The sequence below is a fragment of the Macaca nemestrina genome, chromosome 2 (assembly GCF_043159975.1).
Source record: "Macaca nemestrina isolate mMacNem1 chromosome 2, mMacNem.hap1, whole genome shotgun sequence".
Classification (NCBI taxonomy): Eukaryota; Metazoa; Chordata; class Mammalia; order Primates; family Cercopithecidae; genus Macaca; species Macaca nemestrina.
In genome coordinates this window covers 175,079,478-175,095,914 of record NC_092126.1, presented here as the reverse complement: position 1 = coordinate 175,095,914, position 16,437 = coordinate 175,079,478, and the positions used below count along the sequence as shown (strand labels likewise).

At 37.3% G+C, this 16,437-nt stretch overlaps 1 protein-coding gene across 8 annotated transcripts in view; it reads left to right on the top strand.

Annotated features, from left to right (window-relative positions):
- LOC105477554 (DAZ interacting zinc finger protein 3) overlaps positions 1–16,437 on the top strand; it is a 98,089-nt gene that overhangs the window by 23,828 nt on the left and 57,824 nt on the right. For 7 of the 8 annotated variants that reach the window (XM_011734113.3, XM_011734117.3, XM_011734116.3 and 4 more), the window contains exons 5-8: positions 3,328–3,444; positions 11,201–11,281; positions 12,579–12,703; positions 15,509–15,623. In XM_011734113.3, coding sequence (XP_011732415.1) covers positions 3,328–3,444; positions 11,201–11,281; positions 12,579–12,703; positions 15,509–15,623 — 438 coding nt within the window. Of the gene's footprint in view, positions 1–3,327; positions 3,445–8,650; positions 8,670–11,200; positions 11,282–12,578; positions 12,704–15,508; positions 15,624–16,437 lie in introns of those variants that run through there. The other variant, XM_071092460.1, reaches the window with a different exon arrangement.

Below are 16,437 nucleotides of genomic sequence, written 5' to 3'. Positions count from 1 at the left end.
GTTAAAGCTGTCAATTTTCTATAAATTAAAATCCATAAATATTGCAGGATTCCACTAAAATAATAGGATTTTTTTGGTTAGTGTCACTAAATGCTAAGTCTAAAGTTCACATGAGAAATAAGAGGAAAAATAGCCAAGAAAATTATTTAAGAAAAGTGTAAAGGAATAAGGCTGGGAATTTGCCCATTTAAAACATTAAAAGTTATTATGAAGCTCTAATAACTAAAAGATTGTGTTACTTGTTCTTTATACCTCAGACATACCTAGAAAATAGAAGATAAGTTCCAGAAGTAGGATCAAATATGTACAGAACTTTTATGAATGATAAGATGATAAAAATAGACAATACTAAAGGAAAAAGACAAGTCAGTCTCAGTGGGATATTTTAACATACTTCTCTTAATAACTGATATAACATGGACACAAAATTAGTAGACCTATAGCAGACTTGCTCTAATTGAGACATACATGTATAAACATTGCACCAGATAGTGGCAGAGTATGCATTCTTTTTAAGTGCACACAGAACATTTACAAAAATTGACCATATACTAGGTCACAAAGCAAGCCCCATCAGATTTCAAAGTATCAAAACATACAGAGTATGTTCTCTAACTGCTGTTCAGTTATTCTAGAAATCAATAAAAGAGATAATCTAGAAAACTGGATGTTCATAAGGTAAGATATATACCTCTAATCTAGGTAACCAATTGGTCAAAGAAGAAATCACAATAGAAGTTAAATACATTTTTGAACTGAATAAAAATATATATCAAATCCTGTGTTATTAGATAAAGCTGAGCTTCAAGGAGAATTTGTAGCTTGAGATGTAAATATTAGAAAAAGCAAGATTGAATATCAGTTATCTAAGTGTGACATTCAAGAAGTTAATGGAAGAACAGCAAATTAAAAGCACTTGAAAAGGAAGTAATAAGGATAGTTAAAACGAATGAAATCTATTTAAGCATAAAATAGAAAGGATCAATAAATCCCAAACTTGCTTTTATGGAAAGACCAATAAAATTGACAAGTGCATAATAAGTATGTCCAAAAAAGAAAGCAAAAATATCCAAAATCATGAATGAACATGAAAACATAAATACAAATACTGTAGTCATTGAAGATAATAGAGATAATTCTACTACTTGGAGTAGCTACCTGGTTTGTCTCATAGCAACCTTCCTCTGTGAAGAACTGGGAAAACTGGACAAATTTTTTTCTAGTAATTCTTATTTTTGCTTTTCTAGTAAATTATTTAATTCAACCTGGGATACAGATGATTCCAACCTTTACTTAGTTCTTTGAGGAAGGGTCAGTTTCTCTATCTTTTGTAGCAGATTCTGTGGGTGCCCTTCCCATACCAATTGGACCCTACCTGTATTTTTAGTATGCTCTGGACAGTTCTAGTTTTCCATATCTATATCTGTATGCCTCAGGGCCTTTTTTTCTAGAACAGGAGAAAGCTACTTCTCCTGTTTAGAAGACCCAAGGAATTAATATTCCCCCATCACGACAGAAAGCACTCAATCAGTAGGTCTTGGGAGTTATCATATAAATATCCCAGTTGCCTCTTCCCTTGAGTTGGTTAATACTGAGGTTTTTATTTTTGAGTTTTCTAAAATTTCCTAGTTGTAATAACTGCAGTGGCCCACCATGGGTAACTAGCATAATAACACATCTTTTAATTAAAACCTACTTTTCTTCACTTTATTACTTCTCTACTTTCCTACCATTGTCTCTGTACCTCCCAAATAAACTATTTCCATTGAAATCCTTGAATTACGGTCTGCTTCCGTCGGAACCAAAACAGGGCCTCAATCAAAAGAATGGGCTGTTTACTGGGGCTGCTCCTCCTTATAGACCATGTGCTTCAATATTCCACCAAGCCTTGCAAATCTGCTAAAGGCTGTGCCACAACTGAATATGGCAGTTACTTTAATGAGAAAAGTAGCTTAAAAGTCAGGTCTCCAGAGATTGCCTTTCAGAGGTTTTTATTTTCATTGTCTTAGTAGTTTTCCATTGCTTTCAGATAATTAGTTTTTATATGCTGTCTGGGTGTTTTAGTTATTTTCATTGGGGAGACTGATCTGAAACCACCTAGGCTGTTTGACAGAGGTGGAACTTCAGTATTATGTTTTATATTTCTATTCAAATTCAAGAGATATTGTTTGAGCTTGGAATGTAGGTGAAATTCTTGGCTAGAAATGTAAATTTGGAAACTGTCAGGGTGTAGACACTATTTAAAATTGTGATAGAGGGTTACTTTACCTAGAAAACATGTATTGATAGAGAAGAGGCGCATTAAATTGATTGCTAGGGAGACTGAAATAAACTATCTAGTCAGCTAGGAAAAAAAACAGGAAAATATTATATATGGAAACCAAGTTATGGAAGTGTAGATTAAATTTTCCTTGCAGATTATACATTATTAAACAGATTACATAATTTAAACCAAGCACTTGTGGGTAGAAAACATTGGGGAATGGACACAAAGACATAGTCCTGCCTTCCATTTCAACAATGTAAATAAACTATAGTACATAATAAAGCTTGCATTAGCTCAGTTGCAATCAGATTGTAGCATAAAATGGTTTACCCTTGTATTGGTATTAATGCCAGCATTCCTGTTTACCACAGGTTCAGGGCTGGAAGATTTTAGCTATGTCACACAATAGAAGGTATGAGAGTGAAGTGGGATTACCCCTTTCCTCTGAAGTAGGTGTGAATGTTGCCAACCCCTTGGCAGGTATAGGAATACCTTTTTAAAAAAATGTTTTAAAGAGGCTGGGCGCGGTGGCTCACGCATGTAATCCCAGCACTTTGGGAGGCCGAGGCAGGCAGATCACGAGGTCAGGAGACCAAGACCATCCTGGCTAACATGGTGAAACCTCGTCTCTACTAAAAATACAAAAAATTAGCCGGTCGTGGTGGTGGCCGCCCGTAGTCCCAGCTACTCAGGAGGCTGAGGCAGGAGAATGGTGTGAATGCGGGAGGCAGAGTTTGCAGTGAGCTGAGATTGTGCCAGTGCACTCCAGCCTGGGCGACAGAGCGAGACTCCGTCTCAAAAATAAATAAATACATACATAAATACATAAATAAAATTTAAAATTGTTTTAAGGAAATAGTTACAAATGACATTCATCAGACTACTTAAAAACAAACATGAGAACATTGTATCTGGTTGGTATGGATTTCTTTTTTTTTTTAAAACCATCTTCATCTCTTTTTAAAATTTTCTCCAATGAGCATGAATTATTTGTATCATGTAAACATATGTAGATGTTTGTTCAGACTTATAGACATTTTTAACTGAATAATTTTCCACAGAGAGAAGTTGCAGCTAACAGCCAGAATGGTGAGGAAATTGTTCCTGCTTTGACTTTACGTTTCTTGATTATGCAACTAGAAGCAGCACTTAGGAAAATTCAAGCTGCCAATTATACTGTAAGTGTTTTCTTTTTGAAAATTTGATATAATGGACTTGATCAACGTTTCTCAGTGAGAAAACAGCCAATGCATGCTTATTTTAAGATGTGGGCCAATTTTTAATTTTCTCTTTTACCTCTAGAAAAGGGTATGTATAAATTGATTCCTTCCTGTGTCTTGTACTTTCTTATATGACTTTTGGATAACTTATATGTATTTTCTTATGTGACTGGCTCTGTAATAAACCTATTCTAGTCTCCTTCCCTACCACAAAGTTGTTCATCTTAAGAGAAACTTGAACTAATAGAAATGGGCTTTCCCAATTAGAAATGGAGAATCATAAAGTTAAAAAAACAAGCCAAGTATAGAAGGACAAATACTGCATGATGTCATTTGAATGTGGAATCTAGGCGTTGAACTCACAGAAGCAGATAGTACAATGGTGGCTAGGAGTAAGGGGTCAGAAGTACAGATTGAAGAGATGTTGGTCAAAAGATACAAAATTTCAGTTAGATGTGAAGAATAAGTTCAAGAGATCTGTTGTACAACAGTGACTATAGTTAATAACTATAATGTATTATAATCCTGAAAATTGCTTAGAGTAGATTTTAAGTATTTTCACCACAAAAATGGTAAATTTGTGAGGTTATACATATGTTAATTAACTTGAGTTAGTCATTTCACAATGTGTACATATTTTATAATGTCATGTGTATGATAAATATATACAATTTTTATTTATCAATTTAAAAAGAAAAAAAATTCTGTCTTTTTTAACCATAATCAGTTTCTCTTTCTTCTGAGATTTCTATATTTGTAAAAGTTGGAATTTCTATTAGAGGTAAAATTAACAAAATGTATTTATGTGTTTGAGATCAAATGATACTTTAGAAATAAATAGGGTTATCTTCAAAACAGGACTACCCAGACACCAAAAAAAGGAGCCTAAGACATTAACTCCCATATTATAATGATGTACAAAGAGATGGAAAAATAATTCTTATTTAGGACTCTGGAGATTAGGGTTCTTACAGGGTGAGTTACACCATTCAGAAGGAGATTCTAGTTGGACTCCAATGAGGAAACAAAGAAAATGGGGGGTTTGCATTTTGTAATCCTGAACTTTGGGGATATGGCAGACCTGCTGTTTCTCCCACTGACCAGATTGCCAGTCAGTGAAACAAATCAATATGAAATCAACCTTAACAGGTACCCATTGCTTAGCCTTCTTTACTTAGACATTACTTCAAAGATGAGTCTTAGACTAGGAAATGGAAGAGTTTCTCCTTCGTAGCTCTTGGTAGTACTTGTGAGCAGAAGTGGCATTGTCATGATCAAAGCAGTCCATTGCTGTATCCAAATTATCTGTCCTTCAAGGCCACCAAAAAGGGATAAGACAACCTTGTAGGAGGCAAGAGTGGATTATGTATTTTGGGGGTGCAGTTGCCAATTGCATCTCTATATTAATTTTGTTCTAGTTCTTGGAATAATCTTTGCTAATGGGGAGAAGGTAGGAGAAAAGGACAGGGGCTTTAGGTTAAAAATGTACAATTTGCATCTATAAATTCCAGATATTTTCCTCCTCTAATTATAGCATTACCACAATTCTGTATCTTATCTTGTTCTTAGAAATGTTTTATTCAGAATTATATTAGCCAGTCTCTGTTGTGTTATTCATGAAGCTGTTTTCTTTTAATTACAAAATAATCGCTTACATTTATTTAGTGTTTGCTGTACGACAGCCCCTGTTCTAAGCGCTTTGTAAAAATTAGCCCTTTTACTGTTCATGAGTACCCCATCTTAGGGCACAGAGGTTAAATAACGCTAACTTGACCAGGTAGTAAGTAGTGGAGTCAGGATGCAGTCCTTGGCTCTAGATTCTGTGGTCTGAACTACAACATTTTACTGCCTCTTCAAGGATGGGGATTTTAAGGTGGGAACCACTTAGATGTTATGGGGAGTTTATGTTAATAGACTCACTTAGTCCATCAAGAACAAACACACATGTCTATCTCCACTGAGATCAGTTTGAAGCCAAATTTCTAATCCCAGTCAGTTATCTCCTCATCGAATACTGTTGATCATTAGAAGCATGCAAGGTGAGAGTATACAGTTAGATCAGTATAAACAGAAAGCTTATTGGCCAGGCGCGGTGGCTCATGCCTGTAATCCCAGCACTTTGGGAGGCCGAGGCAGGCGGATCATGAGGTCAGGAGTTTGAGACCGGCCTGACCAACGTGGTGAAACCCCGTCTCTACTAAAAATACAAAAATTAGCCGGGTGTGGTAGCATGTGCCTGTAATCCCGTCTGCTCAGGAGGCTGAGGCAGGAGAATTGCTTGAACCCAGAAGGCAGAAGTTACAGAGAGTCAAGATTGCACCACTGCTCTCCAGCCTAGGTGACAGAGTGAGACTCCATCTCAAAAAACAAACAAACAAACAAAACAGAAAGCTTATATCCTGTGGATATTTTTGATTCTATGTACCTAGAAAAATCTTGTTTATGGTATGGGGAAATCTTGATGAAAAAGGGTAATGTGACAAAAGATAGGGTTATAATCTTTAGTCAATATAGAGCTTAAGAGCAGAGGAGTCCAGGGTTCTCCAGAGAAACCAGACTGGTTTTTGCTGTGTGTGTGTGTGTGTGTGTGTGTGTGTGTGTGTGTGTGTGTATGTGTCTGTGTGTGTGTTCTGTTTTATATATATAAAACATACACACAAATACTTATATACACATATACATATACATGATTATAAGTAATATATATGTGATTTATTATGAGGAATTGGCTCATGTGATTATAGAGGCTCAGCAAGTCCCATGATCTGCTTCTGTAATCTAGAGACCCAGGAACGCTTGTGGTATAACTCATCCCAGTTCTGAAGGCAGAGAACTAGGTATAAATCCAAGGATGAAGGCAGAAGTTGAGATGAGATGTCCCAGCTCCAGCAAGTAGGCAGGGAGCAAAAAGGGATGAATTCTTCCTTCCTCTACTTTTTGTTCTATGCAGGCCTTAATGGATTGGATGGTGTCCACCTGCATTGGAGAGGGCAACCTGTTATACCCAGTCTACCATTTCAAAGGCAGTTTTCATTTGGAAACACCCTCAGAGACACACCCAGAAACAATATTTAATCTGGGCATCCTGTGGCCAGTCAAGTTGACACATGAACTTAACCATCACAAATACAACAGACAGAGAGGTCTTGGTGTACCCCTCACACAGTTTCCCTCAATAGTTACATAATTACATTACTCCAGAACATATTTTTAAAAAACCAGGAAATTGATGTTGGTTCATGGGACTTTGTGTCTGGAGTCTCCAAGACCACCCTCCTATTCAGAGATTTGCTAGAAGGACTGGACTCAGCATATGGTTATACTAATATCTAAGATTTATTACGGTGATGTGATAAGGATATATAGTAGATCATATGGGGAAAAGACACAGGTGAAGTCTGAGGAAAGCCATCTACAGGTTCCTCCATATTTTCTCCCTTCAATGAGAAGCCACACAGCATATACGACCACCTCCAGCAATGCAAATATGGCAACATCCACAATGTTTCTGCCCAGGGAAGCCCATAGGAGACTCAGTGAGCAATATTTTTATTGGGCATTGGTCATCTAGGTACCTGCTGCCTGGCATGTATCAAAATTCCAGACTTCCAGAAGAAACTCCCAGGTGCTCAGCATAAATCACATTGTTTGCACAAATAGTCTAGACATAGCAAGGCACCTTTATCAGTTAGGGAACAAAGTTCCCAGACATCAGCAAAGATCAACTTTGCAAGCAGGCCTTAATAAGGATAACAGCCTCAGGCCAGCTCTGTTAGCTTTTTAATGCCCAGACTTGTATAGTTCTGTGCCATGTTATCAAATGTGTACATTTGTGTAACTACTACTGCAATCAAGATAAAAGAACTATTCCACCACCACAAAAATCTCTCTTATGACTTTTATGGTCACACCCACCTCTCTCCCTCTACAATTCACTGATCCCTAATCTATCTCATCTCAGTAATTTTGCATAGACCATTTTTTGTGAAGGAAATATCCACATGGTTTGATTTTTCAGTGAAGAAGTGATAAGCCTTATATCCATACTATTTTGCAGAATTCATGTGGGAGAGTAAAGAATTTTGATTTAAAAGATCATTGTTTTCTTGTTTTGTTTTGTTTTTGTTTTGAGATGGAGTCTCACTCTTGTCACCCAGGCTGGAATGCAGTGGCACGATCTCAGCTCACTGCGGCCTTCGCCTCCTGGGTTCAAGTGATTCTCCTGCCTCAGCCTCCCGAGTAGCTGGGACTACAGCACTTACCACCACACCTGGCTAATTTTTTGTATTTTTAGTAGAGACAGGGTTTCACCGTGTTGGCCAGGATGGTCTCGATGTCCTGACCTTGTAATCTGCCCGCCTCAGCCTCCCAAAGTGCTGGGATTACAGGCATGATCCACCGCGCCTGGCCAGATCATTGTATTTTTAAAGGTGGATGGTAGATACTTCAGTGTTCATTATATTATTATTTAATGTGCTCTTGATACCTAAAATATTACATATTAAAAGAGAGAGTGAATGAGAGTTTTTGAAAGGTTTAATGTAACAAATTTTTATACCTTTTTTTTTTTAACCAGTTTTTTAAAATTTTTATTTTTAATTTTTGTGGGTACATAGGTGTACATTTTATGGGGTACGTGACATACTTTGATGCAGGCATACAATATGTAATAATCACATCAGGGTAAATGGGCTCTCCATCACCTCAAGCATTTATCCTTTGTGTTACAACAATCCATTTATACTATTTTTCTTATTTTAAAATGTACAACGAATTATTGTTGACTGTATAATCATTTCAATTGATGCTGAAAAAGTAGGGTTGGTATTTTTGTAGAGATAGTATCTCACACTATTGCCCACTTAGGTTAAAATGGCTTATGTACAAAATATAGGCAATAAATGCTGGTGAGGATGTAGAGAAGAGAGAACCCTCTTACACTGTTGGTGGGAATGTAAATTAGTAAAACCATTATGGCAAGCGGTTTGGAGGTTCCTCAAAAAACTAAAAATAGACCTACCATAGGATCCAGCAATCCCACTGCTGGGATATACCCAAAGGAAAGAAAATCAGTGTATCAAAGAAGTATTTGCATTCTCATGTTTCTTGCAGCACTGTTCACAGTAGCCAAGATTTGAAAGCAACATAAGTGTCCATCCAGATGAATAAATAACAAAAATATGGTACGTATACACAGGGGAGTACTATTCAGCCATAAAAAAGAACAAGATGCCCCCCAGCACTTTGAGAGACTGAGGTGGGAGGAGCACTTGAACCTGGGAGTTTAAGACCAGCCTGGGCAATGTATTGTGTGAGACCCCATCTCTACAAAAAAAAAAAAAAATTAAAAGAATGAGATCCTGTCACTTGAAACAACATGAATGGAACTGGAGGTCATTGTGTGAAGTGAAATAAACCAGATAGAGAAAGACAAACTTTGCATGTTCTCACTCATTTGTGGGAGCTAAAAATGAAAACAAGTGAACTCATAAAAATAGGAGAAAAATAGACAGTAGAATGATGGTTACCAGACACTGGGAAGGGTAGGAGGGGGTTGGAGAGACTGTGGTGAATTATTTAGCATGTCAATTGCTTTTATAAGCTCCAGAATTTCTACTTGATTTTTAAAAATTATTTTCAATCTCTTTGTTAAATTTATCTGATAGGATTCTGAATTCCTTCTCTCTGTTATCTTGAATTTCATTGAACTTCCTCAAAACAGCTGTTTTGAATTCTGTGTCTGAAAGGTCACATGCTTGTCTCTCTGGTATTGGCAACTGTTGCCTTTTTTAGTTTGGTAGAGTCATGTTTTCCTGGATGGTCTTTATGCTAATGGATGTCCGTCGATGTCTGGGCCTTGGAGAGTTAGGTATTCATTATAGTCTTCGCTGTACAGCCTTGTTTTGTACCTGTCCTTCTTGGGAAGTCTTTCCAGGTATGCAAAGGGACTTGTGTATTGTGATCTAAGTCTTTGGTTACTGCTGCCATATCTACATTAGGGGACACTCTAAGCCCAGTAACCCTGTGGCTCTTGCAGATTCGCAGAGGTACCATCTTGGTAGTCTTGGGTAAGATCTGGAAGAACTCCTTGGATTACTAGGCAGAGACTCTCCTTCTCTTCTCTTCCTTTACCCCAAACAAACAGCACTCTCTCTGTGCTGAGCTGCCTGGAGCTGGGGGAGGGGTGACACAAGCATTCTTGTGGCCACAACCACTGAGACTCCAAAACCAGCACAGTACTGGTTCTTGCTCAAACCCTGTGGTGACCACTGCCTTGCTACCACCTATATTGAGTCTCTCCTTTCTGAGCAGTGCGTTTCTCTCTGGCCCAAGGCAAGTGCACAAGTGTCAGACAGGACTCAAAGTCTGGAAGTGGGAACCCCAGAAGCCCACTTGGTGCTCTTCCCCACTGTGGCTGAGCTGATACCCAAGCTGCAAGACAAAGTCCCCTTTACTTTTCCCTCTGCTTTTCTCCAGCGGAAAGGCGTCTCTCACCATAGCCACCACAGCTGGGAATGTGTTGGGTCACACCTGAAGCCAGCATAGCTCTGAGTCTCACCCAAGGCCCATGGCGTGTACTGCTACTGCTGCTGATTATTCAGGGCCCAAGGGCTCTTTAGTCAACGGGTAATGAACCCTGCCAGTATTGGGTTCTTACCTTCAAGGCAGTGGACTCTTTTCTGCCCCAGGGTGTGTCTAGAAATATTGTCTTGGAGCTAGAGCCTCACGATTCTACTGTGGCTGAACCGATATTCAAGTGGCAAGGCAGAATCATCTTATACTGTTCTCTCTCCTCTGCTCAAGCAGAGGGAAGGTGTCTCTCCCAGACATGTGGGTTGTTTTCCCTTGAGTTGGAGGGGTGACATAAGCACTCCCTTACCTACCCCATCTGGTATCTTACTAGGTTGCGTACACCACAAATCCACTGGCTCCAAGCCCAGCACAGCACCAGGACATGGCCAGGAACTGCAGTCCTTGTGGCCTAGACTGCCTTTTATTTAGGACCCCAGAGCACTTTGGCCCACACTGGCAAGGCTTGCTGGAACTCAGGCTCTGACTGCTGGGATGGGCGATTTGCCTATGGCTAACACTTGTCTAAATGCTACCTCCATGATCGCTGACTGAGTTCTGCTCCGTGTGGCTTTCTGATGTGATAGGGCAGCACTGAGTTCCAATGCAAAGTCCCACAGTCACTGTGCTTTCCTTCCCCCAAGCGCAGATTCTCTTTCCGTGCCACATAGCTGTAGTCAGGGGATGGAGGAAGGGATGGTATAGGCAACTTAAGACTGTCTTTCCTACCCTCTTCAGTGCCTCTTCCCTTAATATGATGTTCAAACCAGGTAATGTGATCACTCACCTGATTTTTTTTTCTACGAAGGGGCTTTTCTGTGGGGTAGTTGTTCAGTGTGGTGTTCCTGTGTTGGGGACGATTGTTGGAACTTCTATTTGGCCATCTTTGTTCCATATCCTTTCCTTTGATTAAATTTTAATGTTTTATTTTGAGATTATTGACTATCCTGTTTCTTCTTCCTGGGTCAAATTATCAAATATATCTAAAATATATTATAGTTATTATTAGATGACTGATAATGTTATGATAATTTTTACTTGTTTTAATAGTTGTTAATTAAGCTTAGGATATTTAATTAAGCTTGTTGTACTGAAAAGCAACTTAGTCTAAATAATGAATTAACATACTTTTTTTTCTTTTTAGGCACACCAGATTAATATTGGTTATTATTTGACATTACTGTTTTTGTATGGAGTAGCACTCACTGAAAGAGGAAAGAAAGAGGTAACATGTTATTTGCCCTTTATAAATCTTTTTACATCTTAGAATAATCAGGCCAAAGATTATAATATGAAACTAAAAATATTAAAAAAGGAATTAGCTTATAACTTCATTTCTTTTATTTATCTTTTAAATGCTTACCATTCATGTAAAATAAAAAATTATTTAGCTTCTTTCACTTGCATAATACACTTTAATCCATTTTCTAGTATAGCTTAATCCCTCTGGTTTTAATCTTATCCCTTTTGTAAAATATGAATTTTACCTCAAGTTCTTTGTCAAACTTAAGTGCAAATAAGTACAAATCTGGGAATTAACTAGATAATTTCTAAGGGTTCTGTTGAATTTAACATTTCTTTTTCTGATTTTTAATGATTTCTCATATTTTCTTCATAGCTTTGATATTTCTGTTATTTTTTCTTCCCAAATCTGTATTTTTGACTTTAGAAATTAACTCTATAAATATGACTTGTTAATTAGGTAAAGTAGAATTGATAAGCAGTCAAACTGAAAACATTTCTATTTTAAATAATTTCATGTAGTACTAATTATTTAGCGTGAAGTGCTAGAGAATATTTTAAAAGTAAGGCCATGCAGCATTTTTCCAGCTTTTTTTTTCTAGAGAGACTGAGGTCATTATGCCTCAGTTTTACTGAAGCATCTATTATAATAGATCCCGATATTTACTTCCAGACCTATATTGTTTATGATTAAGGTGGTGATTCCCCAAAAGATTCTATATCTATGGGCAAGAAGTCACTTACTTTCTATTTGAAATACTGTGAAGAATTGTGCTCCCATTAGGAAGAATGATAAAGAATTGTGCTCTAACAGTTATCAGAAAAGCCCTTATTTTGGCCAGTAGTACTTGCCAGTTATGTATGTGTATGTATGTTTTTAAAAGATGGGGTCTCACTATGTTGCCCAAGCTGGACTTAACTCCTGGGCTCAAGCAGTCCTCCTGCTTCAGCCTCATAAGGAGTTGGCACTATCGGTGTGCACCACAATGCCTAATTGCCAGTTTGAGATACACAAATTGTTATTACCATCTTAATATTCACTTTGAAATATTGGTTAAAGAAGGTCTTAAGTTTATTTATAAATAAATATTTTAAACACTGACTACATGATCTTTGTAGTCACATACAGAGATGCCAGGATTCAGAATGTGGATAAATGACCAGATGGTTGGATTATTTTTAAAGCTGCCCTAATTTCTCCAGTTTGAGAAATAATTGTTTATTGTAAAAGAAAAAAAATGACTTTTACATCAGCCAAACCTAGTTTTATGTTACTACAGGATTATACAGAAGCTGAGAATAAATTTCTGGTGATGAAGATGTTGATCCAAGAAAATGAAATTTGTGAAAACTTTATGTGTTTGGTTTATTTTGGACGTGGTTTACTACGATGTGCTCAAAAGAGGTAAGGATTTTAATTAACGGGTAGATGTTGCCTGTGAAGTCTCAGCATTGTGAAATGGAAGTAAGTGTGCTCAGTATACCAGGCATCGTGACATTTGTGCTCTACTGGTTTATCCTTTTCTTCTTTGGCTATTTGTATAGATAATTTCTTTAATGTAGTTGAGAATATTAAATAGCAAACTTAACTGGCGTGTTAAGTTTGACCATAGCAATAAAAGACAGTCTAGCATTAACATTAGGAGCATAGGCTTTAGAGTCTGATAGACCTGGGTTCAGCTACATTTTTTATCACTTACACGAAGAAACTTAATGTTGTTAAACCTTATATTTTTTTCTTATCTCTAAAATAGAACTAATAATAGTGTGGGGTTCACTTCATGAGGATGTTTCAGGTGATTAACATAGTGCCTAGGACACAAAAATGCTATACTTAATAAATAAATTATGGTTGGAGTTATTAGTATTATCACCACTAACTTGAAATAGTTTTGAAAAGTATAAAATGAGCTTATAAAGAGTTGAAAAGGGTCCAAATGCTGAGTTTTTGGAGTATTGGCTACTGCTTATTTTAAGAAAGTGAAATTGTATGGAGGAAACTATATAGATTATCTGTTTACTTCCTCTATGGAGATCCATAACCATTTGTAGCATCGTTCATTCATTTTATTTACTAAGTATCCATTATATTCCAGAAACTGTTAGGTGTTGAGGTTACAGTGGTTTACAAAATACAGTTCCTGTCTTCATGTAACTGAAAGTACAGTGAAAGATACAGATCTTAATCAAATAATCAGTCATAAAATATTTATGAAATAGAATAAAGAACTATGAAGGAAACTAGAGTGAATAAAGTCTTTCCTGGAGACTGGTTCTGGGAATCAGAAGTCTCCCTGAGGAAACAATGTTTGGCTAAGATCTGACGGATGAATTTGGAAAAGTTTACTTGGGCATACTTTTATGAAGGATGACTGCTGGGCCAAACCATTGGATCCCTAAAAGTGTCACCTATGTGGTAGTTCCCTGACTCTTTGTAAGGTTGACCTCCTATTCTCTGGGTTGCCTGTATTTTTACTAGGGTATCTGCAAGACATCTCACTTCTTGTTCACTGGGTCTGAGCAGCATGTGCCGTCAATATAGTGGGGCTAGTATGATGCTTTGCAGAATGTCAAGATGATCCAAATCCCTTCAGTTTATACTGTGACAAAGTAAGAGAATTAACATAGCCTGAGACAAGAACAAAGAATATGTCCTGCTGCCCTTCTCAGATGTGAAAACTGTTTTTTATTCTCTTTACTGATGAGCATTGGAGAGAATTCATTCTCCAGATCATTGACACTGGAAGTCCAGTTGTATGGCGGCATCATTACTTTCATCCCTGACCTGTGGAGGACAACCACCACTGAGCTCAAAAACACTGGTGCCCTTCTTACTCTGTATTTCTTATTGTATTAATGAATGGGATGTCCTCTGAGCCTTTCTAGGATCACTTAATGGGTTCTGTGTTTTTATGTAGTAAGTCAATTCTAACATTCTCACTTCCTTGAGCCTCCTGACTCCTTTAATATGCCTCCAAGAAATTTTCAGCATTTCTACTTAATTTACTATAGACCATTGTTGTGTCCAAGTTTCAAGGAGCCTTCTCAGCACCATATTAGGACTGGATTCAGATGTCCTTTCTAGGAAGGTAAATCTTGAATTATGGAAGAATTTTTCCATATCAGTGTACACTCCCCCATCCAGCCTTGTGTTTACTCTTGGTTCAGCACTTTAAAGATCCACTTCCACTCATGTTCCTGCCAGTACGTTCTAGTTGGGCTCTGCAATTCTTATGATTAACAAGCTTTTTCTTCCTGGGCAGAGGCTCTGTTTTCTCACTTGGGCTCTCCACCTGACCTTAGATTTATTATCTGAAGGCAGTGAGGTAGGGGAAGATCTTAAGAAGGAAGGACATCATCTTTTGAGACATGCATCTCAGCTGGTGTTTTTGCATGGTCTTTAAATAAAGATAGGCTGCTCTCCTGTGGCAAGGAATAGGTCTTTGCCAGTCAAGAGCGTTCATGGGGGGAATTTAAGGATTCAGTGTTTCTAAGCACGTTCACCTAAATATCCCAGTTTTACATCTCAGGGTCTACTCATAGCATATCAAATCCCTAATTTTTGTGTAGTTCTGTTGAGGCTGTGTTTTGGGACTCCTTTGCAGCTGTTCTACCCTTATGGTTAAATCTTGAGCTTCATTTTCATCATAGTCTGCCTTATGTCTAGAGGAGGTTCTTTAGATGTTGCCATAGAGGCCTTCTAGTTTTCAGTGTCCTGAGTTGATGATATTAGTCTTGTTGAGGCTGTGCATTCAATATCAGTTTGTTTCACTTTATGATTAAATTTGGGCCTTATTTTCAGCACGGATTATGGCCATAGGGGATGAGAGTCTCATTAAATTGCCCCCATAGAGGCCTGGATTTCACAGTGTATCCTGAGTTAATAGTTGGCTGACCTGTGCCTGTCATTCTCTTTCTTCAAGGCCTCCAAGACAGTTAACAAAAGCCAACCAACTCTACAGTCCCTTTAATTACCATGGCCCCCATACTGTTCAAGCTTGAGCTACTACATAATCTAGTGCCTCCCCTTCCACCTGTATTTCATCCCAATCTGCCGCAGGTGAGAGTCCTAGTATTTGTATTTCTATGGCATGCCAGAGGTTATCACCACCCTATTTATCACAAAAACTGGGTTACTTGTTGTATCTTTGGTAAACCATGCATCTGCACAGTCCCATTCAAACTAACCTTATTTTAAAATTCCTTTCAGATATAATGGAGGACTGCTAGAATTTCATAAAAGCTTGCAAGAAATTGGAGATAAAAATGACCATTGGTTTGACATAGATCCTACAGAAGATGAAGATTTACCTACAACTTTTAAAGTAAGAAATTATTTAAGAGTAACATTTTATTTGTAACTAATGAGAATCATAATGTGTGAACCAACTATGTCATATTCTTACAGCATGCATGTTCTTTTATTGGCACATAACTTTTTATATAAGAAACAACCTTTATTGTATTACCTAGTGCAGAATGTATGATTCAAAAAGGAGGGAGAAGTGAGGTGGCAGTGTTAACATTTTCAAATAACAAGAAGATTAATAGCAATACTAGGCCAGTACTCTGCATGGTTAGAGTCAAATGTAGCAGTTAACTTTTTTTCCTAATTATCTTTACCATTATTTTGCTGTTGATTTATATTACAAAGTAGTAAATGCTTAGTTCAGAAAACATGGAAAATATAAAAATGCCCAAAGGTGAAATTCATCTATATTTCTTCTTCAAATGGATAAACCATTGTTAGCATTTTTATTTATATCTTTCCAGACACACACACACACACACACACACACACACACACACATAAACAATAGCCTTTATTTTGTGATTTTAAGTGTGATGTTGTGCACACTTATTTGTACTCTGGAAATATATAGTATTTTTTATTTCTCAGTCATTAGACTATTATACAATGCAATTTTGGTGTAATGTATCATATAGCTTTGCTTTAATTTACTCAACTAGTTCCCCGCTAAGTTTATTCTAAATATTTCCAGTTTTTCCTTCTTATATAAAGTGATGTTTGCATATTCGTCATGTCATTTCATTAGAATAAATTTCTAAAGGTGGAATTGTGGAGCAAGTGTTCACACAATGTAAAGTTGTTACACGTCTCCATATTTTATCTCAGGA